Source organism: Colius striatus, chromosome 3 (assembly GCF_028858725.1).
Source record: "Colius striatus isolate bColStr4 chromosome 3, bColStr4.1.hap1, whole genome shotgun sequence".
Lineage (NCBI taxonomy): Eukaryota > Metazoa > Chordata > Aves > Coliiformes > Coliidae > Colius > Colius striatus.
In genome coordinates, this window is record NC_084761.1 from 75,226,449 (window position 1) to 75,251,038 (window position 24,590).

Below are 24,590 nucleotides of genomic sequence, written 5' to 3' on the forward strand. Positions count from 1 at the left end.
TAAGCAGCATGAGCTGTTGGCAGAGTGATGAAATACTGCAGGTGCAAGCTTCAGTCATCTGAGAAGTTTAGCTCACTCTTTCAGCCACACACCCTGAAATACAGTGGTGTCAAAACCATAATTTGTTTCCTTCTCCCATCTCACCTAATGGGATTATTTTAAAGACAGACTTTATGCCTACAGACAGTGTATGTTCAGGTCAAATAACAAATAATTCCCAATTAGAGCTTAATTTAGTTTGGCCTCTAATGGTACTACTGGAACAAAAAAATAAAATGCAAATAAATCCTGATTTTAGTTTTCTGAGTTATGACAGCCTGCAGTGAACTGAATGCTAATCTTACCACCTCCAAAACGTCACACTAACTGTTCCTCTTTCTTTCCACCTCCTCAAAAGGTCATGAAAACAAACGCAGTGGCTGCCATCATTTCTGTGTTCTGTCCATACCACGATTCTTCCTTTTACAGGTGTCCCCAGAGCAGTTTCTGCCAGGGAGCCATAGCAGCAGAGCTCCAAGGAAGCCATAGGGCCAAGAAGCACCGGGGAAGCCAGGACCTGGAGGAGCTGGGGCTAAACAGCCTGTGTTGTGCAGAGGCTGAAACACATGCACTCCTCAGCCTGACGGAAATCAAAGAAATCTCCATGAGAGAAATCTCATTTAAAAAATTTCCTTTCCTGCCTTTTTCTTTTCTTTTCTCCTCCATTAAGCAAGAATGGAAAGGAAAGCACGGTGATTTGGTAAAATGCTCTGAACAGTCTCTAACTCCCAGTCAGAATGATGACACTGAGTTGCAAGATAACTCCACAGGTCCAATGCATGGAAGGTACCACACATCTGCAAGGAGCACATGATATAGAATAAGCAACATTTGGAACGACAGACTCAAAATGCACTTTGCTCAGAAATGTTCTTCCCTTGTTCTTCCTATTGCAGCTCTTTCCTCATCTGCAGGTCTGCGGAAGACTGCTCACCCCTCTTCCCAGACAGGCTGTGGAAAGACCAACCCTGCTGTTCATCTTTCAAGAGCATACAGCTGTCTAGGGCAGGGTCCTGCATTTCTTAAATACATCATCCCAAGCCATTGCAGAAGCTTCTTTGGGAGACGAAAGCAGGTGTGTACAAAAGACAGCCCACAGTGTCTCTACAGTGATTTTCTGTTTTGTGTATTGGCCCTTGTAAAGTTGTCCATTGTCTGTTGTTGATGGACATCATTGGGCATCATCAGATAATCATCACTAATCTTAGTAAGGTTATGCAATAATTGTGACTGAAGTGACAGACATTGGCCAATACCACAGTTCTTTCTTGACCCAAATACTGGAATTCGGCATGCTTACACCCTCAATGATATACACCAATTAAGTTTGCTCTCATTGCTCTCAAGTAAGTAAACCCCATGAAAGTCAACCTGTAATTTTAAACCATAGTAAACTTCATTCTCAGAAAGTGTTAATAGCACTGAAGGAATGAGACTGCTTACAGGTGCATTTAAAATGATGACAATTATTCTGTATTTTAAATAAGACAGGAAGCAAACTTGTCACTGAAAGATACCATTCAGAGCATGAGTTTAATGCACTCTGTGCACACTGACTGCACCCTTTTAATCAATCAGCCCTTCTAGAAGTGTGGTTTCACGTTACATTTAATCTGATCTTATTGCAGGCTGCTGCTGAAAGGGGAGGTCCCATTCCCCTTTTCCCTCCTCCCCTTGCTCTAGCATTGAGCAGCTGTACAGAATGAGTCTGACCAAAAAATATGGGTACTTTCGGTAGGTTAACAATTCTGACCATTCAATGAGCTGAGGCAGAGGATCCAAATCGTTCTGTGGCCACACAATTGCTTCATGTCATCCAAAGGAGACACAAAGCTGAAAAGGAGAGAGAAAGCCTGAACATTCCCTTTTGCCAGCAGCCTACAGTTGAATAGGTAAAGTATAAATGAAACTGTTTCCTAAGGCTGTATTTCTCTGGTAGCCTAAATCATCATAATTCCCATTGTCCCCCTCCCAGCTACGCATTCATGCTGCTCTTGCTTATCTCTGAGATGACCCTATACATCAAGAGGATGAAAAACCTAAACTAAATGAAAAGAAAAAGTCTCTCTCTTCCCTTTCCCCCCCCACCATTCCTCCTCCACTGCCTTGATTTTCATCTGTTCACATAGTAAGGAAATGCGCCCGGCTTACCCAGCAAAAAGCCACTGCCTTTTTTGCCAGGATTAATTTTTTGCTGTTTAGAGTGCAGTTAGTCCCAGGCACGTGTTGTCCAACGCAAGAGAGAAACAGGAAAGGGGACAGTGAGAAGCTGTTCATTCACTTCAAAGGTGTAACATCAAAAACACAGGCTCTTGCCACTTCACTGTGAAGTCTAGCAACTTCACTCCAATGCAGCTGTGCCAGCAACATAAGCTACAGAGATCATGGCTGCACTGCAGCAGCTGAGGGGTACTTTCTCCTCTGCTCTGGGGATGGGAGCACCAGGAGAGGTAAGTGGTCATTTAAGGGCAGTAAATTCAATAACTACAGAAAAAGTTTCCCTAGAATGTGAATTTGATTGCCCTAAGAGCAAAATATAGCTTAACACCTAGTCCAAAGCTTAGAGAAATCTTGGTATCAATCCAAGGATGGGAAAACTACACAGTCATAGCAAAGGCTTGTATATTTTAAAAGTCTTACTGAAACAGGCTCCATGGCTTCTTGCTTGATAGGGACCGGGTCAAACATTAGCATCTTTTTTATTCACCTGTTCTGATGCCTTTGATGTCCTGGCCTGTAGGGGAAAGACAAAGTGTTATAAATGCACAGGAAATCACCTAATCAACTTTCTGAACTGTAGACAACTTAATATTTTGCCAGGTTAACGTGAACATTTATTAATCTCTAACATAGCTTCTTAAATATTTGACTGCATTTCATATTTCAGTTATTCTAAGTGTATTATTTTTCAATGGCTATTGAAACAAAGAGACATCTACTCAGTTCAATGAAAGCTAATTTGATTTTTTTGTTGTGCATGTCAGCATATCAAGATCAGAGAATTGTCACTTTCATTAGCTGTTAGGGTATAAACATATCACAGTTGAGACTAGGCATTTCTTATCAGCATTAGAACTTGAGAATTATCTTGTTTATACAAGAGAACCAATATTGGAGAGGATACCTCTCTTCCAAGAGTAACAATAGTGAAGATGAAACTTTCATGCACAGTGACATTGAAATCAATGAAAAAGATTAAAATCCAGGACCAATTTTGCAGAGGTACATTAAACATGCTGCAATAACTTAACATAAACAATACATTAGTTATTTCCTAGAGGAAACAAATTTACTGGCAATTCAACAAAGTGCTAACAGTGCAAAAGAAAGGCACTTAAAAAAATCGGGTTTGTATTCCATGCAGCTTCAGTTCTTCTTTCTACAGAGTGTTCAATCTCATGTGTCCAATTCTAGCTTCTCTCAAACTGCTTGAAATATAAAGGTATTCAGCATAAATCATGTCATAACTATCATACTACACATCTGCCATGGTCAACTTGGAAACACACTGTAAAGGAGGGGCTGTCTCTTCTGGACAAAGACATATGGTTACAGAGTAAAAACCAAGAGAAGCAAAGGAAAGTTGTTTTCAATGACATCTAGATGTTGGGAAGCTTTTTACAAATCATTTCAGGTGAGACATTGTATGAGTGGTGTTAAAGGAGCAAGTTCTGACCACGCTGTGCAGTTCACAACCCTGCCTGGAAGTGGTGTGACCGCTATTAAGGTCTAAGGATGAAAAAAAATGACACAAATTCACTTTTGCCCAGTAGATGGCACTGGAAAAACCCGAATACAGCCAGACTGCATCATCCAGACAACTGCACTCTGTGGAAGTAGGCTAAAGGCTTCACAATAGATGGTAGCTGTGACCTGAGAATTCTCCCAGAAACTTAAATGAACATTTTAAGACCTACCTGCTCGAATTAAAACAGTTCTAATACTAATGAACATGCTTGCCATTAACTATCATGTGTTTATAGATAAAAATTTGTTAAGAGTTTCCAGGGAAAGATGGCACAAATTTTTTTTACAAGTCTATCATTGATTACTCAGGTATACAAATAAAGTTTAAAGACTTGTGGAAATATATTATAGGAGCGTAACCAGACTGCAAAAAACAGGGAAACAATTAGAACATCTTAATGTGATTTCCAGTTTAAACTCAACACGTGTTATTTTAAAAGCAGTTTTGTAAGACGGCATTATTTGCTAGAAATTGTGATAACAGAGGAGAGGAGAGGAGAGGAGAGGAGAGGAGAGGAGAGGAGAGGAGAGGAGAGGAGAGGAGAGGAGAGGAGAGAAGAGAAGAGAAGAGAAGAGAAGAGAAGAGAAGAGAAGAGAAGAGAAGAGAAGAGAAGAGAAGAGAAGAGAAGAGAAGAGAAGAGAAGAGAAGAGAAGAGAAGAGAAGAGAAGAGAAGAGAAGAGGTCTGTTCAAAGTAAGCAGTCATGCTCCCAGGTGCTTTTTTTTGGTCATTTTTGTTGTTTTAAAATGGGATTTTCTTAAGAGTTATTACTCTTTTCACCTTTTACTCCAAGAAAGTGCATGAAAGACACTCGGTAAATACTTCACATGTCAGACTGCACATCTGAGCATTTCCTGAGAGGGTTCTAAATTACTGTGCAGGAATTACACTGACTCAGACAACAGAAAGTATACTGCAATGAATAAAAGTGAAAAGTAATTCTCAGTCTTTCTCAGATGCTGTCATCTATGAAAGGCAAAGGAAAATGTTACTTTTATTGATGCATCATAGTACACAAATAGAGCACTTTATCGCAAGTTACTCTTCAGCAGTAGGTTTCTTTACCCTATTTTATAGTGATTGGAAATCAGTTTTCAAGACAGGAAGATTAATTAATAAATGATGCTTGGACTTGTTGGTTCAGATCAAAGGGTCAAATTCTTGTTTGGTGGAAACTCAGAGCTCTATAGAGTCACTATAAACCAGCTTTGGATCTGGCATTTAAAATTTAGCTCAGGACACTTTCCTAAGGCTGCAAATAAACACACAAAACAATTCTCTTTGTATTTAAAAATAACTCTCCAAATTGATTGTTTGGACCACATTCACAAGCAAATATGTGCACGCAGACTCACACACAAATAAAGCAGGCAAGTTCTACCAGGAAGTCAGTATTTTTTCCTAGTCTATTTGTAAAATCATGCCTACTAACTCAAAAACTCCCAATCTCTCTCTCTCCTAAATATTTGAGAAGGGGGCAATAGGGAAGGTAAACAGTCTTATCTGTTTTTATTACAGAGGAAGGAAAAAAACCCAGTTGGGTTCTACTTTACACACTGATTTCATAATGTACTTGTTTGAAAGCCCACAAATTGTTTAGTAAATACGACTCATTTCTGGAAAATCAAAATACCATCTCTCATTCCTGAAGTGCCCTAGACAAAAAAAGTGAGGATACAACACTATATTAACTGTATTAAAAAATAAGAGTCTTTGTCTTTCATGTTATTAAATAAACTATTTTGCATGAAAGGGGTTTTTTCATGTGGGTTAAAAGAATTTAAAATGCATGTAATCTGAAACTAAATAATTAACTACAATCCGGTAGGCAAACATTCCACCCTCTCTTTTTTTTTGCTCTCCCTCTCTTTTTCTGCTAACAAGCCACCCAGTTTTACTTTCTTGCCTCCTCCCATTTACTCCACCCTGTGGATCTCTGCCAAGTCAGTCCAACTTGTCCAAACAGGACATGGTTTTCGATAAGATTTTGCTCACGCCCTGTACTTCAGAAAGACAAATGAAGCAATTGGGTTTTGTATGCAAATAAGGACAGGTGCAAGGTAAAGTCCAGACAAAGTCCCTCAATATTTTCCTATGTGAAATCGAATAAAAGCAGCACACCAGAAAAAAAACAAACTTTGCCCTTATGATCCAATATGCAGTGAAGTATCCATTCCAGAAGGAAGGTTCCTCATGGGTAGAGCTTATTGCCTTGTCAGGATTCAAGACTTCTTGACATTAACTTCCTGACAGGCATGATTTTCTGTTTCACAGACATAACTGACTGTAAGCAAAACTTAAAGGTAGTTAACATGTATTCTGGCAATAGGGACTTTATAAAGATTATTTATCCTGGATGACACTAGTGAAATGGTTAAGAACGCACCCAGACTACACATCTGCACTGCAGAGCAGCTGGAAAAGAGCAACTGCATTGTAGCCACTCCCGGCAGCTCTGTACATCTACCTTCAAGGTCCACCAACTCTGCAGACCTGTTATGAAAGGAAAGGGTGGGGTGAAGGGCCAGTTTTGACTGTGCACATCCAACAGCTACAAAGCCTCCTTAACACAAAGTCTTTGCTCTCATTAAATGCTGGAAGAGCAACAAGTGACCTGACTCTTGTTGCAGACATAGGGGTGGTGACTATTTTCTGCCTCTCTTCATCCTGCATGAAAGCATGTATGGAGTTTGCTTTCTCAATCTTTGTGCCTGGGGGAAGCAAGGAATGCTGCCCTGTGGTACAGTGAGGCTTTGTCTAGAAGCTTCAAGGTATGATTCCTCTTGTTGGTATAATTACAGAATAATGTAATGGTATCTGCTAAATTAGCACTGCATGAGTGCCCTCTCCAAAGACACTGGTGGCCAACGTAAGTCATGTGGCCAAAGCTCTTCAGTCCAAGACCTTTGGGACTTAGGCTGTTGCTCTGAAACTACTACTTCTCTGTGACCCTCGGGTTAAACTTCCCCTGATACTAAGGAGAAGTGATAATATCAAAACATTCTCCACTGATAAAATCCAAAGAGTGGGGAGGTTTTATGATCCTTGGTGAGAAGTCTTCTTCAGTGGAACCTTGAAGGAGACTTCAACAGAGAAAAAGCAGTTTCTGAGACCAAGATTCCCTGCAAAAGGTATTTTCCAGGGCTATTAACAAGATGTGTTTGCACTTACTGTACCAGTTGTTCATCAAGAGCCGAGTCAGCAAAAAAGTGATTCTAAAGTTCCATTAACTTTAATGGGAAGTAAGCAAGCGCTCCACTGCACTGGGCCCCAAAATAGCAGCAGGCAAAGAAACTCTCCAGCTCAGCACAGCAGTCAGACTCAGTCAAAGCAAGCAAGAGCAGCAGAAGGAGCAAAGGCCCAGACATGGTGCTGGGGGAAGGGATGGGAGCAGCCAGACCATGAAGAACAGAGCTGGGGAAGAACCACAAAGCACCAGAACACCAAGAAAACATTTCACTGATTGGCAGCCTTCTGTGTTTGTTTATTCACTGAATTTCCCCTGGGGAACAGTAATAACCGTGGAAAAAAAATTAGAGTATCATGTAAAAAGAAAATGGTACCTGAACAAAAATTTTCTCCTGAAAGTTTTGCCTGATAGGCATGAAGAGTACTTCTATAGGATTCCGTTATTTACTATTTCAGACTATTTCTTCTTTTTACTGACATGAAAATCTTTTATTTTCCTCCTTTCAGAATTGCAAGCAGGCTTTGAAAAACTTGGGTTTTTTTGCACAACTTGCGCATCCTAACTTTGCTGATGTCACTTTGTTTGACCTAGAACTGCTCTGACATAATCATTTATCAGCTGTGTAGCAGACTAATTGGTATTTCCATGAAGTTTAATATTGTTGCAAGCTCTCTGATGCCACATGTCTGGAAACGACTGTCTTGTATGCAGTGCTCATTAGGAAAACATCTTCTCTACCAAGAAAAAATGGAGCTCACATAAAGCCTGTTCAACCTTCAGTTCTACATTTACTAAACCTAAGGGAGAGAGAAAACACTCTTGAGGCACCTCCATTAGGCAGTATTCTCCCTTATCAGGGCAGACCGTTGTCTGGTTTCCTGTCTCAAGCTACTTCTTAGAAGGAGAAACAGTCTAGTAAGGATAAAAGATCAGACTTCTGAAAACAAGTGAAGTATGTGGAATGGTATGATAATCTTTCCCTTCCAAACCAAACTTTGTTTTTTTGTTGTGTTTTTCTTAAGAGGTTAATTTTGAAGATAATTTAAAAGAAGAAAATAGAAATCTTGCCTTTTTATTATGAGGTAAGAATGACAGAAAAATGCTGTTCTCTTATGTAAAAGGTTCCGCTATTTCATGGAACACATGAAACATTTTTGGTAGTACGAGTAAGAAGAAAAAAACTCCTAATCCTAAAGAAAGTATGTGTAAGTTTATGAATAATAGCCTAAATGACTGATTTGAATGAGGATTTGAATATAGGACAAATGTCGATGAACTTCTAAGTATGGAAGTGCGGGAAAAAATCCCACAGAGAAAAGCTGGATAGTGTAGTGGGTACAAATGAGACAGTGATCAAAGCAGCTTAGACTCTTTAAAAGCGGAAAGTCTGTCATGCCTTCATGGATCAAGTTAGTTTGTTGGTAGCACACACTGACTGCATGATAGGCAGACCACATGTTTGGGTTTTTTTCCATTCTGACTTAGTTTACTATTAAAAAAATGACAGAGCTTTGTCTTTCTATCTGGCTGATCTACAGTTAAACTTCCTTCCCCTGGGAGATCTCAACTATGGCTACAAAACCCTGAAAGGAAGCCTCAACATCAAGTGAATGCTTAACAGGGAAGGGTTAAATCTCTCCTAAAACCAGCTCTGCCAAACTTCATATTCTGGATTGGAAGCAACTAGCCTTGGAATGAAAACACAAAGCTTCAATGCTGACAGCATAAAAGAACTCTAAAAGACCTCCTGTTAGTGGTGTTAATTAATATTAAAAAGTTGGTTTACAAAACCATTATAATTTTAATCTCAGTCCCTGATTTTGTACAACTTCTGGCTATGAAAAAAAGTGAACCACAAAACCTACTGCATGTATTAAATACCAATCTCCAATATCAAATGCAGTTAAATGCAACACTTTTCTCTGACATAGGAAGAGTGGTTAAATATGTTTATATCCTGTGCAAATTAACAGTGCCAGAATTAAGACATTTTATTGGGTTTTAATGGATAAACATCCATAGCATTCTCAAGTTAATAGAAAAACAACATAACAAATAAACATAACAAATTAAAATAATCAATCAAAAACTTACCAAAACTGTGTGGCCAAATGCTTCGTGTTATCTGGATTTCTAAACAGACAAAAAACAAGCTGATGTAAGGATGTGCACCGAATTCAGTAAAAATTATTTGTCATATATAACTAAGCCCTGAAAGAGGAAGTTTAAGGCATGTACTTCAGATACTTCTTGAAAGAAACCTGCAAGGATCACAAACACCTTTTAGTAGCCAAAAGAGCAACAGCAAGAACTAAATAATTACTTTAAAAGGAGTATTTTTTTAAAAAAAAAAAGGCAAATGAAAGGGTGGAAGTATATCTGGGTGTCCAAAAACCATATACATTCCGGCCTGTTAAGTGATAGCAAAGATTAAACACTCCATCCTGCATTTTCATCCAGGGTCTGTTTCAAAATTGAAGCTGAAAGCTGAAGTTAACTGCAAGTCTTTCTCTTTATTTCAATGAGCTTTGGCTTGGGTCCTTTAGCTCTTCTTCTGTCAGACCCAAAGCAACAGAAAGATTTATGTTCTCTTTCTGAATTTCCTCTCAATGTTTCTCTGTCTGCCTGCAACAGGGTGGAGGGACATGACAAATAGAAAAACAGGGGCAAAACACTTCTTTTTATACCTTTGAAAATGCAAAATGAAGGAGAGCTGTATCTATGTAATCCAAAGAAAAGTTAGCCAGAACTGCCTCATTTTTGGTGTTACGTCTGGAAAGACAGTGAATCTTCTAGTTCATGTAAGGTGAAGGTATCTACTCCTTTGGAGATCTGAAAATATTAAGTGGTTGGGTAAGGACAAGAGCCAAGATCTTCTTACAAAAGTACGAGCCTACAGATGTGGATACTCTTCTCACACTCTTTTTACACTGGTGTACCTCCATGACTTTAACAGGGCGATTCCAGACTGGCTGATGAGTGAGCAAGAGCAGAAAACTGGCTCATAACTTTCTGGAAACTCGAGTACAAGCTTTCAGTGAAGGGAGAGCAGCTCTGTAGTTCACCCCTAAAAGTATATTGGAGTCGAGGGTGTGCGTTAAAGGTTAACTTGGAAACTTCATCATGACATCACACAGGCATCTTAAGCAATCCTGAATGTGTAGAGACATGATAACTCATTGGGTGGGGATTGGGAGTTGAGGGGCAGTGACAAGGGGCCTGGACAAGGCTACTGATCTGCCAGAAAACTGCCTGAAACAGGAAAGAGCACCACATATGCCACTTGGAATGTGTGACGCAAACCCCAGCCTTGAAACAAAGAACAGGAAACAGCTCTGCTGGCTGCGCTGGGGAGAAAGCACAGAGAAACATTTAGGCGGCCCTCCCTGACCCTATATTCATGAGCAGCTGGAGTCTTTTAAAACAACAACAGTGGGTGGAGGTGTTTGTTCATTGGGTGTGAATAAAAACACTGTCCTTATGCAGGACCTGCCCTATTTACAAACAGGCTCCCTTAACATAAGGGAGCAGGAGATTTTTAGACACCACAGGTCATGACGATTAGTTGGAACCTTCCCTAGGACCAGTAGGTTTATTACTGTATTTACAGAAAGCCAATAGCTAAACAGAGCTACAGCTTCATGACATCAAACAGGCAGTGTCCAGCCTGACAAAAAGCACCTTCTTCACAGACAGACTGCTGCAGGAGTGATGTGCAAAGCTAGGGGTTGCTCCCAGACAGTGCCTCACTTTTCTTCACAACTACTCCATAGGTGAGGACCAACATCACTCGCTGCACCAAAAATATTTTTCTAAGCCTTCTACATCCTTGTATCATATGTGCTCAGACTTCATCTCTGGACTAGATTTTCCAAGGACATGATACTTTTACTTCTGAAGCACCCAAATATAGAAATTTAATAAGCTAACAACATGAGGCAGAGGAAAGGCACATTTTGTCTACATGTCATGCAAAAAACTAACTTTATCAATTTTTCTCCAAAGCCCTGGTTTCAAATACTCTGTCTTCCCTTAGATACTTTGCATCAGTTATTTCTATACCATAGGTGGGACACCTATATTATCCAATGTGAGAATGTGTTACAACAAATTACGTGGATGAGTACCAGAGTAACACTAAAAATTGCTGTGGGGCTTCATGGCTGGAGTTCAACAACGTGCACGAGGTGACAACTGCCTAGCACAGTATCTACACAGCAACATGTGGGTGTAGGTTTTATAGTGTAGTATCAGTTCCTTACTTTCTTCATACTGAGTATCTGGAAATGTAGGTAATTTGGTGGTCGCACCTCTGTTATCTCAGAGCTTTTGACTAATCTCAGTCACATTTACATCATTGTTTACCTGAAGACTTTTGCTTTTGGCTAAACAGGTGTTGCACAAGTCAAATCCTTATGGTACCTAAGGGGCTCCCTTGCAGCTCTGCTACTTAAGAGGAAATTTTGCTCAGTTTCTCAGGGAAAGAAGAGATAATTTAGTTTTTGGTTTTTTTTTTTTTTTCCCCCTTGCCTTTACTCTCCAGTCTCCCTTGTGGTCTGTAACATAGTTGTAACAGGGTGTGCAGGGGAAAAAAGAAAAATATTTGCCTGCCCGGGAAAAAAAAAATTAAATGGCCACTCAAGTCGGCTTCAGCTTTTTTGTATTTTGATACTTGACAAAATATTCTTAAAAATACAAGAGTAAAGTCAGTTTGAAATAAATCTCTTCTGGGTCAGGCAAGATTATCAAATCCAGATGTAATTCCTGTCACACAAGAAGCAGCTCCTCATGTGACTACCTAGATAGTGTATCTTAAAAGAATTCTATGGAAAAGTTACTAGTGAGCAGCCATGTAATCCTTTGTTTTCAGTAAAGGCAATGAACATTTATGGATGTTAGTTTAAATCTTCAGAAACCTCCTATCAGCCATCTCAATTCAGCCTTTCCCTAAAAACTTTCAGAGGTCAGCTCGACCAATAGTGACACTTCCTGAATTTTCAAAGGCAAGAAAGCAAATAAAACAGGGCAGACAGTGAAGGTACAGTACCCAAATCATCAGGGGAATATACAAAACTCCTTTAATGTTTTTTTGTGGGTTTTTTTTCATATAACTATTGAATGACCACTTGAGATACTCTGAAACTGGTCTTTTTGCCAATCTCCATCTAGGTTCTGTGATCTCCCAGCACGGGCTACTATGACTGAACCTTCCTTTTCTAGGGCTCCACTAGCTGTGCGAACCACTCACCTGACAAAGGTCCAAAGCAAAGAACTCCCACTTCGGCTTTGAAAAAAACCAACCAACCAAACGGCGCCCAGAAAAGGGAACCTAATTACAATCATTACTTCTAACTCCACACTTAATTGCCGTGCCGTGCTAGGCGTTTTAACTTTGCCTTACATCGTGGCGAAGCGGTGATATGGTTAGATGACAATATGAGGGACGAATTTTTGAGAGCCGGTCTCACACTTCACCGGGGGTTAACGCGGGGACACGGCGCTGCCGATCAGCCTGGCGCTGCTGGTGGGACGCGGCCAAGCGGCGAGCGGCTGCCCTGGCGCTTTCCCCACCGCCCTCAGAAACGAGGGAACCCGCTACACTTTTCACCCGTTTCGCCCAGCACAGTACCGTGTGCGGAATGCGATGACACTTCAGCCTCTCACCAGAGAGGAGCCTGTCACAGCCCGGCGGGAGGTCGGGGGCCCCGGCCCCGCTTGGCGGGGAGGGCGACTCTGAGGGGCGGGCGGCTCACAGGCCCTCCCGTCAGGGTCAGGCGGGCGGGAGGCCCCAGGTCCCCCCGCCAGCTAGCGCGGCCGGCGAGAGGGGGGGCGCCGCGGGGGAGGGGGCCCAGCTCCGAGTGGCGCCGCCGGCCACACAGGTGCGCGGCCCGCCGGGGCGAGCGCGACGGACTTCGGCAGCCCCCCGCGCCGTGAGCCCGCCACCCCACCGCGCCGCCGCTGTCCACGCAGGAAGTTTCACAGGCGCCGCGGCAGCCCTGCTGTGACTCTCCCGAGACGAGTCCCGCTGCCCCTCTCCCTGCAGCTGTGGCCCGACGCAGATCCCGGCCCAGACATCCCCTGGTCCGGCTGCGGCTCCCGTGCCCCGGTTGCCGGCGGCGTCCCGCCGCCCTGGGCTCCGCGCCGCTTGCAGCGCCTGGAAACTTTCCTCCTCCGGCACCTCCATCCCGGCACAGCCCAGCCCGGCCCCCCTCCTCCCCCGCACTTACGATCGGCGGGCAGTGCGGAAAGCGCCGGGCCTCCGTCGAGTCCCGCAGTGCCGGAGGTCGCGCGAGTTGGCTGGGGGCGCTCCGGCGGCACCGAGGCGCGAGGCCGGCGTGTCCCGCGTCCCCGCGGCTGAGGCGCCTCCGCCGTGGCTCCGGGTCTGTGTGCGAGGTGGAGCCGTCCGCCCGCCGCCCTGCCTCCCGCCCTCCCGCTCGCTCGCCTTCCCCCCGGGCTCCTGGCACCGGGCCGCGCTGTCACATGACGCCGGCGCCGCTCGCCCTGCCAGGCTCCCCGGGCCGGCGGGGTGAGTGGTGGTGGGAGGGTCACGGCGGGGAGCGCGGCCGGGCGGGCCGGGCGGTTCCCCGCCCGCGGGGTGGAGGCTCCGCCGAGGGGCTGGGGCGAGTCACCGCGCACAACAGCGGGCACGCACTGACTCCGCGCCGCCTGCCCTGCCTCCCGGGGGCAGACAGACTCGAAGAGATACTAATTATCCCCAGCAGCCCAGGGAGGGGAGCGGGGCCGCCGCCGCCCCGCTGACAAACCTGCCCGTCCAGCTCCTCCTCCCCGCCCGTGTGTCAGGCAGAGGCGTGCGCCTGGCACCCGGCCGCGCGGCGCACCCCGTCCCTCCTTCCCTCCCTCCCTCCGCGCCCACCCCGGCCGACCTGCGGCGGCGGCAGCAAAACAACAGCAACACCCAGCGCCCGGGGGGCAGGAAGGGAGGTGCTCGCTCTGGGGCGCTGCAGCCGAGCCCCGGCTTCGCCGGCGGGGGCTGGGAAAGGGAGTCAGGCGGCGCGGAGCCGAGCGGCAGGTCCCCTGGCTCTGCCGCTGCGGGGCTGCCCGCGCCGCGCCCTGTCGCGCCGAGGAGGTGGTGGGGCCGAGCCGCTGCCGGGCGAGGCGAGGCGGGCCAGGGCGAGGGCGGGTGGCCGGAGCGCGGCGGGCGTGGGGCAGAGGTGTCGACCCGCCTCCGCCCCGGCTTGGCCGCTGGCCCGCCCGGGCCGCCAGGATTGCTGGCTGTCTGAGGCCCGTGCCGGGGGGGGGGGTGGTGGTAGTGGTTTGTTTTTTTTCCCGGCTGCGATCAGCCAGTTGTGCCCGGGTGCGCTCCCGCTGGGGAGAGAAGGGGATGGGCGGGGAGAAGTGCTGCCAGCTCATCTCTGCTCCCCTCAGCTCGGTCAACCTCGGCGGAGCCGGCGGCCCTGGGGCGCGCCTGCTCCCCCGCGCCGGCCCTGCCAACCCAGCCCCATGCCGGCACCGGCCCGGGGCAGGTGTGCGCGTGTCTCCCGGCCCTCCACTTCTCCGGGTTCCTCTCGCCGCTGGAGGGGCAGCAGCGAGGGAGCGGCTGCCGCCTAACCCGCGGGTGGCTGAACCGAAGCCCGGCTCGGCCCCGAGGCGCAGGGGCACCGGGACACGGCGGGGCGGCTGGAGTTGGCCCAAGGCTGCGCTTGCTGCTGGAGGCAGAGTTTTCAGCGGGGTGCACTGCACATACCGGCTGCGAAACGGGAGCCGCTTATCTCTGTAACCACGGATAGACCGAGGGACTGCACTCACAGCACCGCTTAAAAACAAAACAAAAACGCACATATATATATATATATATATATATATATATATATGTTGAGACAGGCCTCCTGTCTCCATTGCTTAGGGAAGGTTGCTGCCACTAAGGCACTCTGTTACGTGTATGGTTCTTACCGTGTGCCAAATAAATCGTGCCTTCGTGACTGATGTATGGTACCTAAAAATTAGGCCATGGAGGAAGGAAGTGCTATGCTTGGCAGAGCCCTATCCTGCAGCACAAACTGTATGGACAGATGAAATGCCAGCGATGCTTCCCATGGATGGAGAGGTCACCCTGCAGGGCTCCAGTTATGTGCTTCATCCAATAGGTCGAGTCAGTGGTAGATGCTGAGCATCTCTGGCATAGGATCAATCTGTGTGTTTTACTGCCTGAATGAGACCGTAATGTAACATACCTGGCTCTCGTTTGAGTTGAAATTTCTGTTCTCTTGGGTTATTGTTAACCCAATCAATAATGTTATAAAAGCAAAACAAAGAGGGAAAGAGAAAGGACTGGGGAACTGTTATCAAGCATGTTGTGTGCAGGCACATGTTTGGTCTATGCTTTAGGATGTTTTAATGCATCCCTTGACTTAGTTTGCTAGACAGTAAGGCTTTTAAAAGGAAACTAAGACACAAGTCTGAAGCCCCGAAGGGTATGACTCAATGACATAACAATAAATTGTAGTATCTCCTGCTAAGTGCGTATACCATATCATGTCACAACAAGGTATTGTTGAAATACTATCGTGTAGCTCATAAAGTGTCATTTTTTAATTATAAGCCTATAAAATAAACAATTGCTGTGTTAGAACATCCACATGGACACAAACCATTTCATTAGGGCTGTGAAAGGAGCTGCTGTAGTTTTCTTGCATGAACATGCTCAAGATAAAGTAGTTCTGTCCTGGTTTTGAGTTCTTTTATTCTGGAGACTAGCAGAGGTTACGCAGCTAGCTAATGTCCCTTTGGTCAGAGGCAGAGCTGTTTCGATGTTGAATAGTGAGAAATGCCGAAATGCTCAGTAGTAGCTAGCATGCTTCTCCTGGTAAAGTCGCTGGGTTTTCCTGACAACTATTAGCTAGTTCTGGCCTCAGGTGAACCTGTCTTAATCCTATGTAAGTTTTCTTGTGAAGTCACTTTGGACTTACATTGGCAAATGAGAGAGAGGATTGTGAATGATGGTTTTGCAGTGCCAGGCGAGATTGTATACCTGTCAGCATTTTGTTGTCTTTCTGTCTTTGATGTTTGTTCTTTAACTATAGATAAATTTGAAGATATGTTCAAATTATGACAGGAGCAGGATCTCGTTGATTTTAATGAGAATTGAAAAAACAGGAGGGAGAATCTGGGAACACAGGGAGTCCTTGCCATCTGGTTAGCAGACTCAGTAGTTTTAACCAGTCTGGAAGTGTTTCTAGATAAAAGGATGATCTGATGGCAGCCCTTAACATCTTCCAGCACAACACCTCCTCTGTTCCTGCTCTGCCCATCATCCCCATAGCATTTCAAATGTTGATGTACTGAATGACTTCTCTCTCAAAACAGAAGGGAGAGAAGTGGTATGCAAGTCTTTGGTATTGGAAGAATAAAGAATATTGCTTGGTTTATAGCACGTGGCATTAGCCCTTGCCATGAGATAGAGCATTTGACGTGACAGGGCCTCGAGGATCCATACTCCCAAGTATTAGGGAGATTGTTGGCACATACAGATTTCTGGTATAAGGAGACAGGAGATGGTACATAGAGTGGGTGGAAGGAAATGTATGGATCTTTGATGTGAACAAAATTATATGATTTATTCTGATGTCTGTTAAAGGACTAAATCCACCCATGGTAAATGAACCCTTGCTACAGTCAACTAATTTACAATTGTGATGGATGTGATTTAAGTTGTACACAAATGTATGGCTTTTGAAGGTAAAAGCCATATTCTGTAGCCTAAAACCAATTAAAAAGAAAATAAGAAGTTTGTTTGCTTTTTCAGTCCTTAATTCAACTTGAGGTTATGGAGTAAAGGTGGAGTGATTTACTGGTCCCAGGCAATGCAGGTATTAAACTGACATTTTTTATATGTCACTTTGTGTTACAAAATGTACTACATAGGCGGTGTGTGGTATTTATGCAGGAAAAATAGCTCCTGGGATCAGTGGACTTTTCCCTTAGTTCACAAATACAGGGTAAGGCCTGTATGTGTTTGAGGTGTTTGTGTAATATATGAATGTAAACTTTTTTTTCAGCAATACAGTGGTGGTACAGGACAGTGTTGTAATGCCAAGTTTTTAGAAATGTGGAAGTTGGGACAGTAGAAGTTTAAATGATTTAGAAGCTTAGGTATGTCTACACTGCAGTCACAGACATATGTCTGAGCTGGTTTTAAACTAGTCAGCTGGGGAGCTGGTAGCAGTCCAGCTGTGGCAACATGGACCTCGAAGCTGTCTGGAAAACATGCCCAGAGAGCTGGGTAAGTACTTGAGCAGTTAGGCTGGCCTGAATGCAATGGCTATGCTGTAACTAGTGCCCAAGCTAGCTAATTTAAAGCTTGCCTGGCTATGTTTACACTGTATTTCAATCATATCAGTTCAAACTATAGTATCAGCATCTCCTGTGAATTCTGTGACTCAGCCCCTTCTTTTGGCAGAAGATTGCTGTGCTGTTCTGGAAGCTGTGTGGGTAGTATCAATTCACTGGTCCCCTGGAAGGGCTGTTGCAGGTATTGAAAGCCTCACAGTACAACGTAAGACACACTTTATTGCGCCAAAACTCCCCATGTTGGAATGGTAGGCCTTCATCTTGTAGCCACTCAGGCACGTGAGCAGCCTTTGAATCAACCTGCACGTTTGCATAATTTGGACCTTACTGTTCGCTGAGAGGATGGGCAAGGTGTTGGTGAGCTCCTGGGTCTGGCACACAGATGTGGACAGGAGGAAACCACTGGGGGAGCTTGGGCAGAGCCAGTGTTGAGCTGCACCGGGCCTAGGGCAGAGGCAAATGTGCGAACCTCTCCCTGCCTCCCTCCCCTTGCCCACACGCTGCAGGACAAGTCCTGCTGCCTGACCTGGCCCAGGTTCCTCCTCCCTGACTGCCTCTTCCCATGGCCCGAGGACCAGGACAATTGCTGTAGTTCCTCACTCCTGAAATTAATTCTTATTTTGTGTAGAAACAAATTTCAAACGCCACAACACATGGCTCCGTTGTGTTCACTGCTTCACACAAGGAAAGGGTGGATGGTGCTCTTTCTCATTAAAACCACCAAGTTGCACATGACTGCTTTTAATAAAAAAACAGCCCTCTAAGGGTCAGTCCTCAAGTCCATTGCAGCAGTCAAAGTTACAAAGACAATATTTGGGGAGTCAGGAGTGTGTGTGTTGCATTTGTTGTTACATGATGATATTCTTGAGAACAAGCATGCTTTTGTTGCAGGTATAATTGCTATTGAAGGCTTCTGGGCTTGAATTTCATTATTTGATGTGGAGAAAGACTGTTAAGTATTGATGTCAAAGATGTAGCTGAGACACTTGAGATTTCCATAGTAGAAAGAATAGCAGCAATTTTTGAAGTCATAGCACATATGTATGTGTAAAGATTGTTGGATCTGGAGACAAAATCCTCACTGAATTTATGCTGACGTGAACTCAAGACGAGGTGTGGATGCTGATGTAATTGAAAACAGTCTTGCCATCTGTGTAGATTCTCTGTCTCTTACTACTGTTCTTGAGCTTTATTACTATAATGGCATTTTCCTTAGTACTGGGACTGGAATTTCTCCTCAGAGTGTAGAACAAAAAGATGATGTGATCTGGTCATACAAAAAGTATATTCAGTCAGTGGTTTGCTTATAAAAGTTCTGTTGCTTTTAGTCTCTGTCCACTGTTCCTTCCCAACAGAAAGCAATGGGGAACACGTGGATAAGAAGTGAGTTACTCTGTTCAGCTCAGTTCACTGGATATAAAATATAAACTAGTCTGCTTGCATAATGGTTGACTTTCACAGTATAAAGATTTGCCCTGTGTTCAAAAATATGGTCTGAAAGTGTTGAATCAATGGGGAATCCAGAGAAGTAATTCTGCTCTCTGTTATTCTCAGAAAAATCTTATGTGTCAGGTAGAGAGAAGTCAAACTGTTAACAGATGACAGTTGACTTTGCTGCGCAAAAAGTATTTTATTTGTATCTGTTTATGTCTATTGAGGTTTCATATCTTGTAAAGTCACTTTGACTTTCCTTAGTCGGGCAACTCAATGGCTGCAATGCTAGATTACTCCTATGAGAAACATAGATCTCGGATCTTCCAGGACATATAAGGCTATCTAACTATCATAGCCTATAGCTAATGCTGATATAGCTGCAGTTATTATTTATTTAATTGAGTTATGTTAAAATAGATTAATTTTAACATATTCTGTTGTGGTGGGTTTTGTTTAATTAGACCATTCTCAACCCCCCCCCCCCCCCCCCTTTTGTCATATTTCATTATGCACAAGTTCAGCTTTATATAACTTGAGTAGGACACAGATTGACCTTTGGAGGTCTCATACATCCAGAGATCACACATTTTCAGATGTCCTGCAAGAGTGGTGGAACAACTTTGGGTCTAATTTGGACAATTGAGAAGTGTCTTAAAATACAGAAGATGCTAACACCCATTTTGCATTTTTCCCCCTCCTTTCATGTTTAGGGAGTTTATTTGCTTGTGTAGTTTACGATGTACTGTCAGAAGTTACAGGGTACAGTTCAGGTCTGACATAACTCCATTGAGTTACTGGAATTTCTACAGCCACAATGACTCATAATGCTCAATATTAAAAAACAACTTCCAGAAGCATGCAATTTTGGGAAACAATGTTTTTTTCTTGCAAAATTGGTATTGCATGAAAAATGTATACTAGCAGAGTTTGAAAAGTCAGTATAAGACTGAAAAATCAGGCTCTTCACAGCAGCCACTACCTGTAAAATGTTATACTTGTTAAATAGAAAAACTGAATGAGAACAAATTGCAACTTAAAATTAACATAATGCAGACACTAACAATAGAGTAAAGGAATGGCCAGTGGCTACCATCTTTCATACCTGCATTTAGTACTATATACTCCAGCAGGAATGATATCTGTTTGTTAAAAACAGAGAAAAAAAAGCTGTTCTTCATTTGTACCAGCAATACTACAGTTTTTTATTATTTTTTTCCTTTACTGCATATTCTAAGTATTGAAAGCAAAACAGACTTTGGGAAAATACATCCTTTCGTCTTTTTTTTCTTACATAAAAATGTATTATTTTTTAACATAACTGCAGTTTTCATTATACTTCCAAATTACTTTTGTAAAGCAATATTATTTAGAACTTATAAACAAAAAGATTGATATTCTGAGTGGTATCAGCTTATCAGCTATAGTGTGGAATGTAGTCCCTTTATAAGAAATATGGGTTTTTTCCTAATGATGCCATTATTGATTCAACTATTTTAATAAAAAGTGATTTAACAGAAAATTTTAGTTACATACTTAGCAATACAGCTTCTGTAGTAAGAAAAACATGCCTTTCTATCTTCAGAATAAGATTCTAATCTCGTAAATTAATGAGAGAAAACACCTGTTAGATAACTATTGCTTTAACCTCCTGTGCCTCACATTTCCAACTACACAGATGAAGCACAGATGAAATTTCACAAATACAGTATGGGCAAATACTCTGAGACAGTACAGCCAGCAGAAATTTGAGATGAGGTTTATCTTGTAAGTCTGGTTTTTCATCTTAGCTAGGGTGTGTTGCCTTAATAAGTAAGCCAAATAATTACTTATTTACAAATTCAGCAAAAGGTAAGGTCACACTGGCTTTTTTGAGGAAAGAACAGCACTGAACTCATCAGTTAAAGTGAAATTCGTTGAAATACTCCAATAGTAGTTAGAATTCAAGCAAAGTCTAGGGGATTGTAAAAGAAAATGTAATGGAATAGAGGGAATGTGGCATTAAGGAGATCCAAAGGCATGGAGGGGTCCTACATAGATATCCTGCCTACAGCTCAGTTTGTTATTCATGATTTCATGAAGAAATATCGACTGACATTAAAATGACAAGAAAGCAGAGAAACTATTTCACAATATGTGCAAGTGTTCCAGTTTTACTCACATTTTTTTCAATACAATATGAAAAGCATTTGTACAGTGTGTTTCGCCAAACACCTTTGTCATTTTTCATGAATCAGATAAAACTAGCACCATAAAAACATTTTCCAGTCTAAGCTTTAAGAGAAGATTCACCATGTCTGTTCCTTAATCTACAATACTTCGTGTTAGTTTTATATTTTAAAAAATGACCAGGTGCCTCAGTCCTCAGCTTTTCAGAGTGCATCTTGAACCACTTTTAAAGGAACTGGATTGACAAACAATGGGGGAGTCAGTACATCCTAGAAATTGTTGGCATTTCTCAAGGCAAATTGGACTTTTTTTTTTTTTGATTGTGACTGAAGGAGGAAATAGTACTGAAATGTTTTGTATATCTGTGCACTATAGGCACTGGAGTCATGACACCTATTTGCCTTGTCAGGACTCTATCATTTAGGATCTCTCTTTATATTTACATAAACCCTGTCTCTTAAATGTGCAAATATAATGGATCTGTGTCTGACCTGTTTTACATGATTTGGGAAAACTGTACTAGCTTAAGTGGACTAACTGTACACTTCCTTAGAATGGAGTTAGAGACATTTCAAGTAACAGTACTACACATGTTGCTTGTGAATGTGTAGATCATTGAAGAGTATCTAAATGACCTTTCTTTAATTGAAAATTACACATGATTTAGAAGCTCCAGTATCAGTGCAATTGGCATTTGAGGAGCTGTGAGATATAAAACTAGGGTGGAAGATACATGCAAAAAAACAGGGAAGGTGAAATATGGCTTCTGTTCACAAAATCCACCTACCTCTATTGCTGTATGATGTTAATTAATTCTTACTCTCTTCTGATCCTAAATGGCTGTGCCTGATGTCTCTGTCTTGTTGAGCATACTTCACTAAAGCAGCAGCAGCAGCATCTGTACTGGTTGTAAAAGGAACATTAGTAGTAGTTGTCAAGAAAGGCAAGATAACAAGTGACTGTAGTTTAAATGAAAAACAGTTGGGTATTTTATATGCATGTGATGCAGGGAATCTCCTTTTCAGCTGCCTTTTTCTTCAAATTTTGATGATAAACATCACATAATCACTAAGGGAATTTCTCTTTGCTGGACTTCTGTGAAACAGGGAAGCGCGATCACCATTTTGCTCATGAAAAATAGAAGTAGTGTTAGCAGAGAAGAGTAAAAAATACAGTGTCTTATTGGCAGATTCTCTGTTAAACATTCAAATGTCAGTCTCGACTTGGAAATACAGATTTAGACTTTGATGTTTCAAGGGGTCAAGGCCTCAACCTGGCTTTTTTGAAAATTTTGAACCGTCCTTCCTCTTCTTACATGCAGGTGTCCACTTGAAATTCAGTTGTATTTGGTGGAGCAGTAGAGGATTAATAGGCTTTGAGGACAGTGGACTTTTTCTATGTAATTTCCAAAATCAAGAACATGATGTTGAAAAAGCCAAATATCTTTAAGCATTTATAAGTTGGTTTAGAAACTTCTTTTTCCCTACCGTATGATAAACAAATATTTATGAGTAATAGAAAAATGCCTGAGGCCATGATCATACAACCATGGTTAGGTAACTTTTCTCAGAGTTTGCTCTGAGCGAACTGGTGACTTTTGAACTGTGCTTAGCCAGCCACCACCACAGGTCTCGGGCACAGAGACAGGGCTGACAACAACTGACTAGCTGTGCTTTTCAGGCTAGTTAACCAGTGTGCCTGGTTACATTGACACTCATCCTGAAGTTAGCTTCTTCCAAGGTGGCTTGGTTTCTCTGCACATCCCTGTCCTGAGTAGTCCAGACAAATGCAGCATACCTTTATTTCCATTTCTAAGCCCTTGAATGTCTGCTTGTATGTGTTGCCATCTCTGGATATGTGAACAAAGTCTGCTGTTGCCCTTTCAATAGTTCTAATGACTATCCTATGACTAGTTTCACCTAATTGTTCCCAGATGCTTCAGCTGCATCCTGTCCTATATGGGCCTAAGTGCAGGCACATAGCCTCCCAGACCTGAGAGAGGTGTGAAGGGTACCTATCCCTCACAGTGCTCTTGCACTCAACTGCTCCCTTCTCTTTCTAGGGTTCACACAGGAGGATGTTATATCCCTTCTGACATCCTTGTCCTTGCCTCTGCAGAGGCTGATTATGTAACTTTGCAAGGCTGAATTCCAGTATCTATAGTAACGTTTAAACAGACATAAAACAGTTCCCAAAACAGGAAAAAGTTACTGAAAACTGTCCAGAAATGAGATCTTACCTCTCCTGAGTCACACAGGCAGCAAAGGGTGGGCTGCTGGATCAATATAAACTGTAGATGAGATCCTTATCCCTATTGTGTCCTTTCACAGTGTGCAAGAGAGATGGAATAGAGGAAGAGGTCTTCAGAGAGGAGACAATTGACCTGAAATGGGAGTGGGAGAGGACAGCTGTGTGGTCACTTTCCAAAGATGCCTCCAGAAACTTGGTAAGAGGGTTTTACTAGGTACGGATGTGAGAAAAGCTATGGGGACGTTAATAATGGCTGCACCACAAAGTGTATTGGTGCTGGGAGAGTACTGCTGCTTCTGTGCCAGCTGAAGAGTCTGTCTGAGATGTCTGAATTACATGGTACTAAGAAGACCAAGATTAGGAGGATACAAAGATGGCTTTTCAGCTAAGTTTACTCTCCTCTGTCTATACTGAAGATATGCTCTCTTTAAGCTTCTTTGGGTCACTTATGAATGGCAGAGCTACTCCTATGAAGATGGCCTCTCAAAAGAACTCCCTCAGCAAAGCCTTCTGGTGAGGTATGCCAAAGGAGGTTCCAGTCAGTCAAGAAATGCCATCTTTGATGAACAGTTATTTAGAGACGTCATCATAAAAATCCTCTGTAGCAATTCTGAAGCTTGATTTAGAGTACTTGTAAATGCTCAGTATTCATTCCTGATCACAACAAGGTATCCATTCACATTTCTTTATGCTTATTCTGTGAACTTTGGCCTTTTCCAATTGGGCCTGTTGCTATCTCTCCTCTTCATGAAGACTTTGCAGAGAGAGCTGGGAGAGGGCAACCTACTCTGCATACTTCTAATAAAAAGGCCTGGACAAACTGCTAGTGGTTTGCCATATATTCCATGAATAGTTGAAAATTTAGAGTTTGGGGCTTGTGGAGCCTCTGGTTTTGTACAGAAAATATGTGTTTTTCTTGGATAACCCTAATAGCTCTTGATCCTAATGCAATTTACAACATTTTTCTTTTGTTCTACCATTTTTGAATGCTTGACTTTTGAAAAGGAAATGTGATAAAATTGCAGGATTATATTCTGGCACAAAATTACATCTGGTTTTGGAGATTGCTTGTGGTAGGGAAGAAGTATAAATTCAGAATACTGGAGTCTTAAATCAGATTTTTGCTTAGTTGGTTTTAAAGTGAAAAGATAAAATATGCCTAAAGTTAAGGGCCAAGCTTTAAGGAAATGGTATTTTTAAAATTATAACAGGTAAAACAACATTCATATTCAAAAGCGGTTGAATTTTGTTGCTTAGGGGGAAATAATAATGTAATTAAAAATGCAAAGGAATATTTATCTCAAAAAGGGCTATATACTTCCTGCAAAATTTACCACTGAGTCCGAAATCTTCAAACTCTTAAATCTTCCCACAGAAAATGGTTGCCAAGATAAACATCTGTCCTTTCCTTGTCAGAAATAAGCACTTGAGAAAGTTACAACTTCTTATACAGGCAC

General features: G+C 42.8%; 1 protein-coding gene across 3 annotated transcripts in view; it reads right to left on the reverse strand.

The window, feature by feature from the left end:
- KLF3 (KLF transcription factor 3) overlaps positions 1 to 13,752 on the reverse strand; it is a 28,232-nt gene extending 14,480 nt beyond the window's left edge. The window contains exons 1-3 of one of the 3 annotated variants that reach the window (XM_061992033.1): positions 13,203 to 13,752; positions 9,070 to 9,108; positions 2,747 to 2,773 (exon numbers count right to left, since the gene is read on the reverse strand). Coding sequence is in view for 2 of the 3 variants with exons in the window: in XM_061992030.1 (XP_061848014.1) it covers positions 2,680 to 2,733 (54 nt within the window). In the remaining variant the exon portion in view is untranslated. Of the gene's footprint in view, positions 1 to 2,679; positions 2,774 to 9,069; positions 9,109 to 9,662; positions 9,903 to 13,202 lie in introns of those variants that run through there. The other 2 variants (XM_061992030.1, XM_061992031.1) reach the window with 2 other exon arrangements.
- Between the last annotated feature and the right edge of the window lie 10,838 nt (positions 13,753 to 24,590).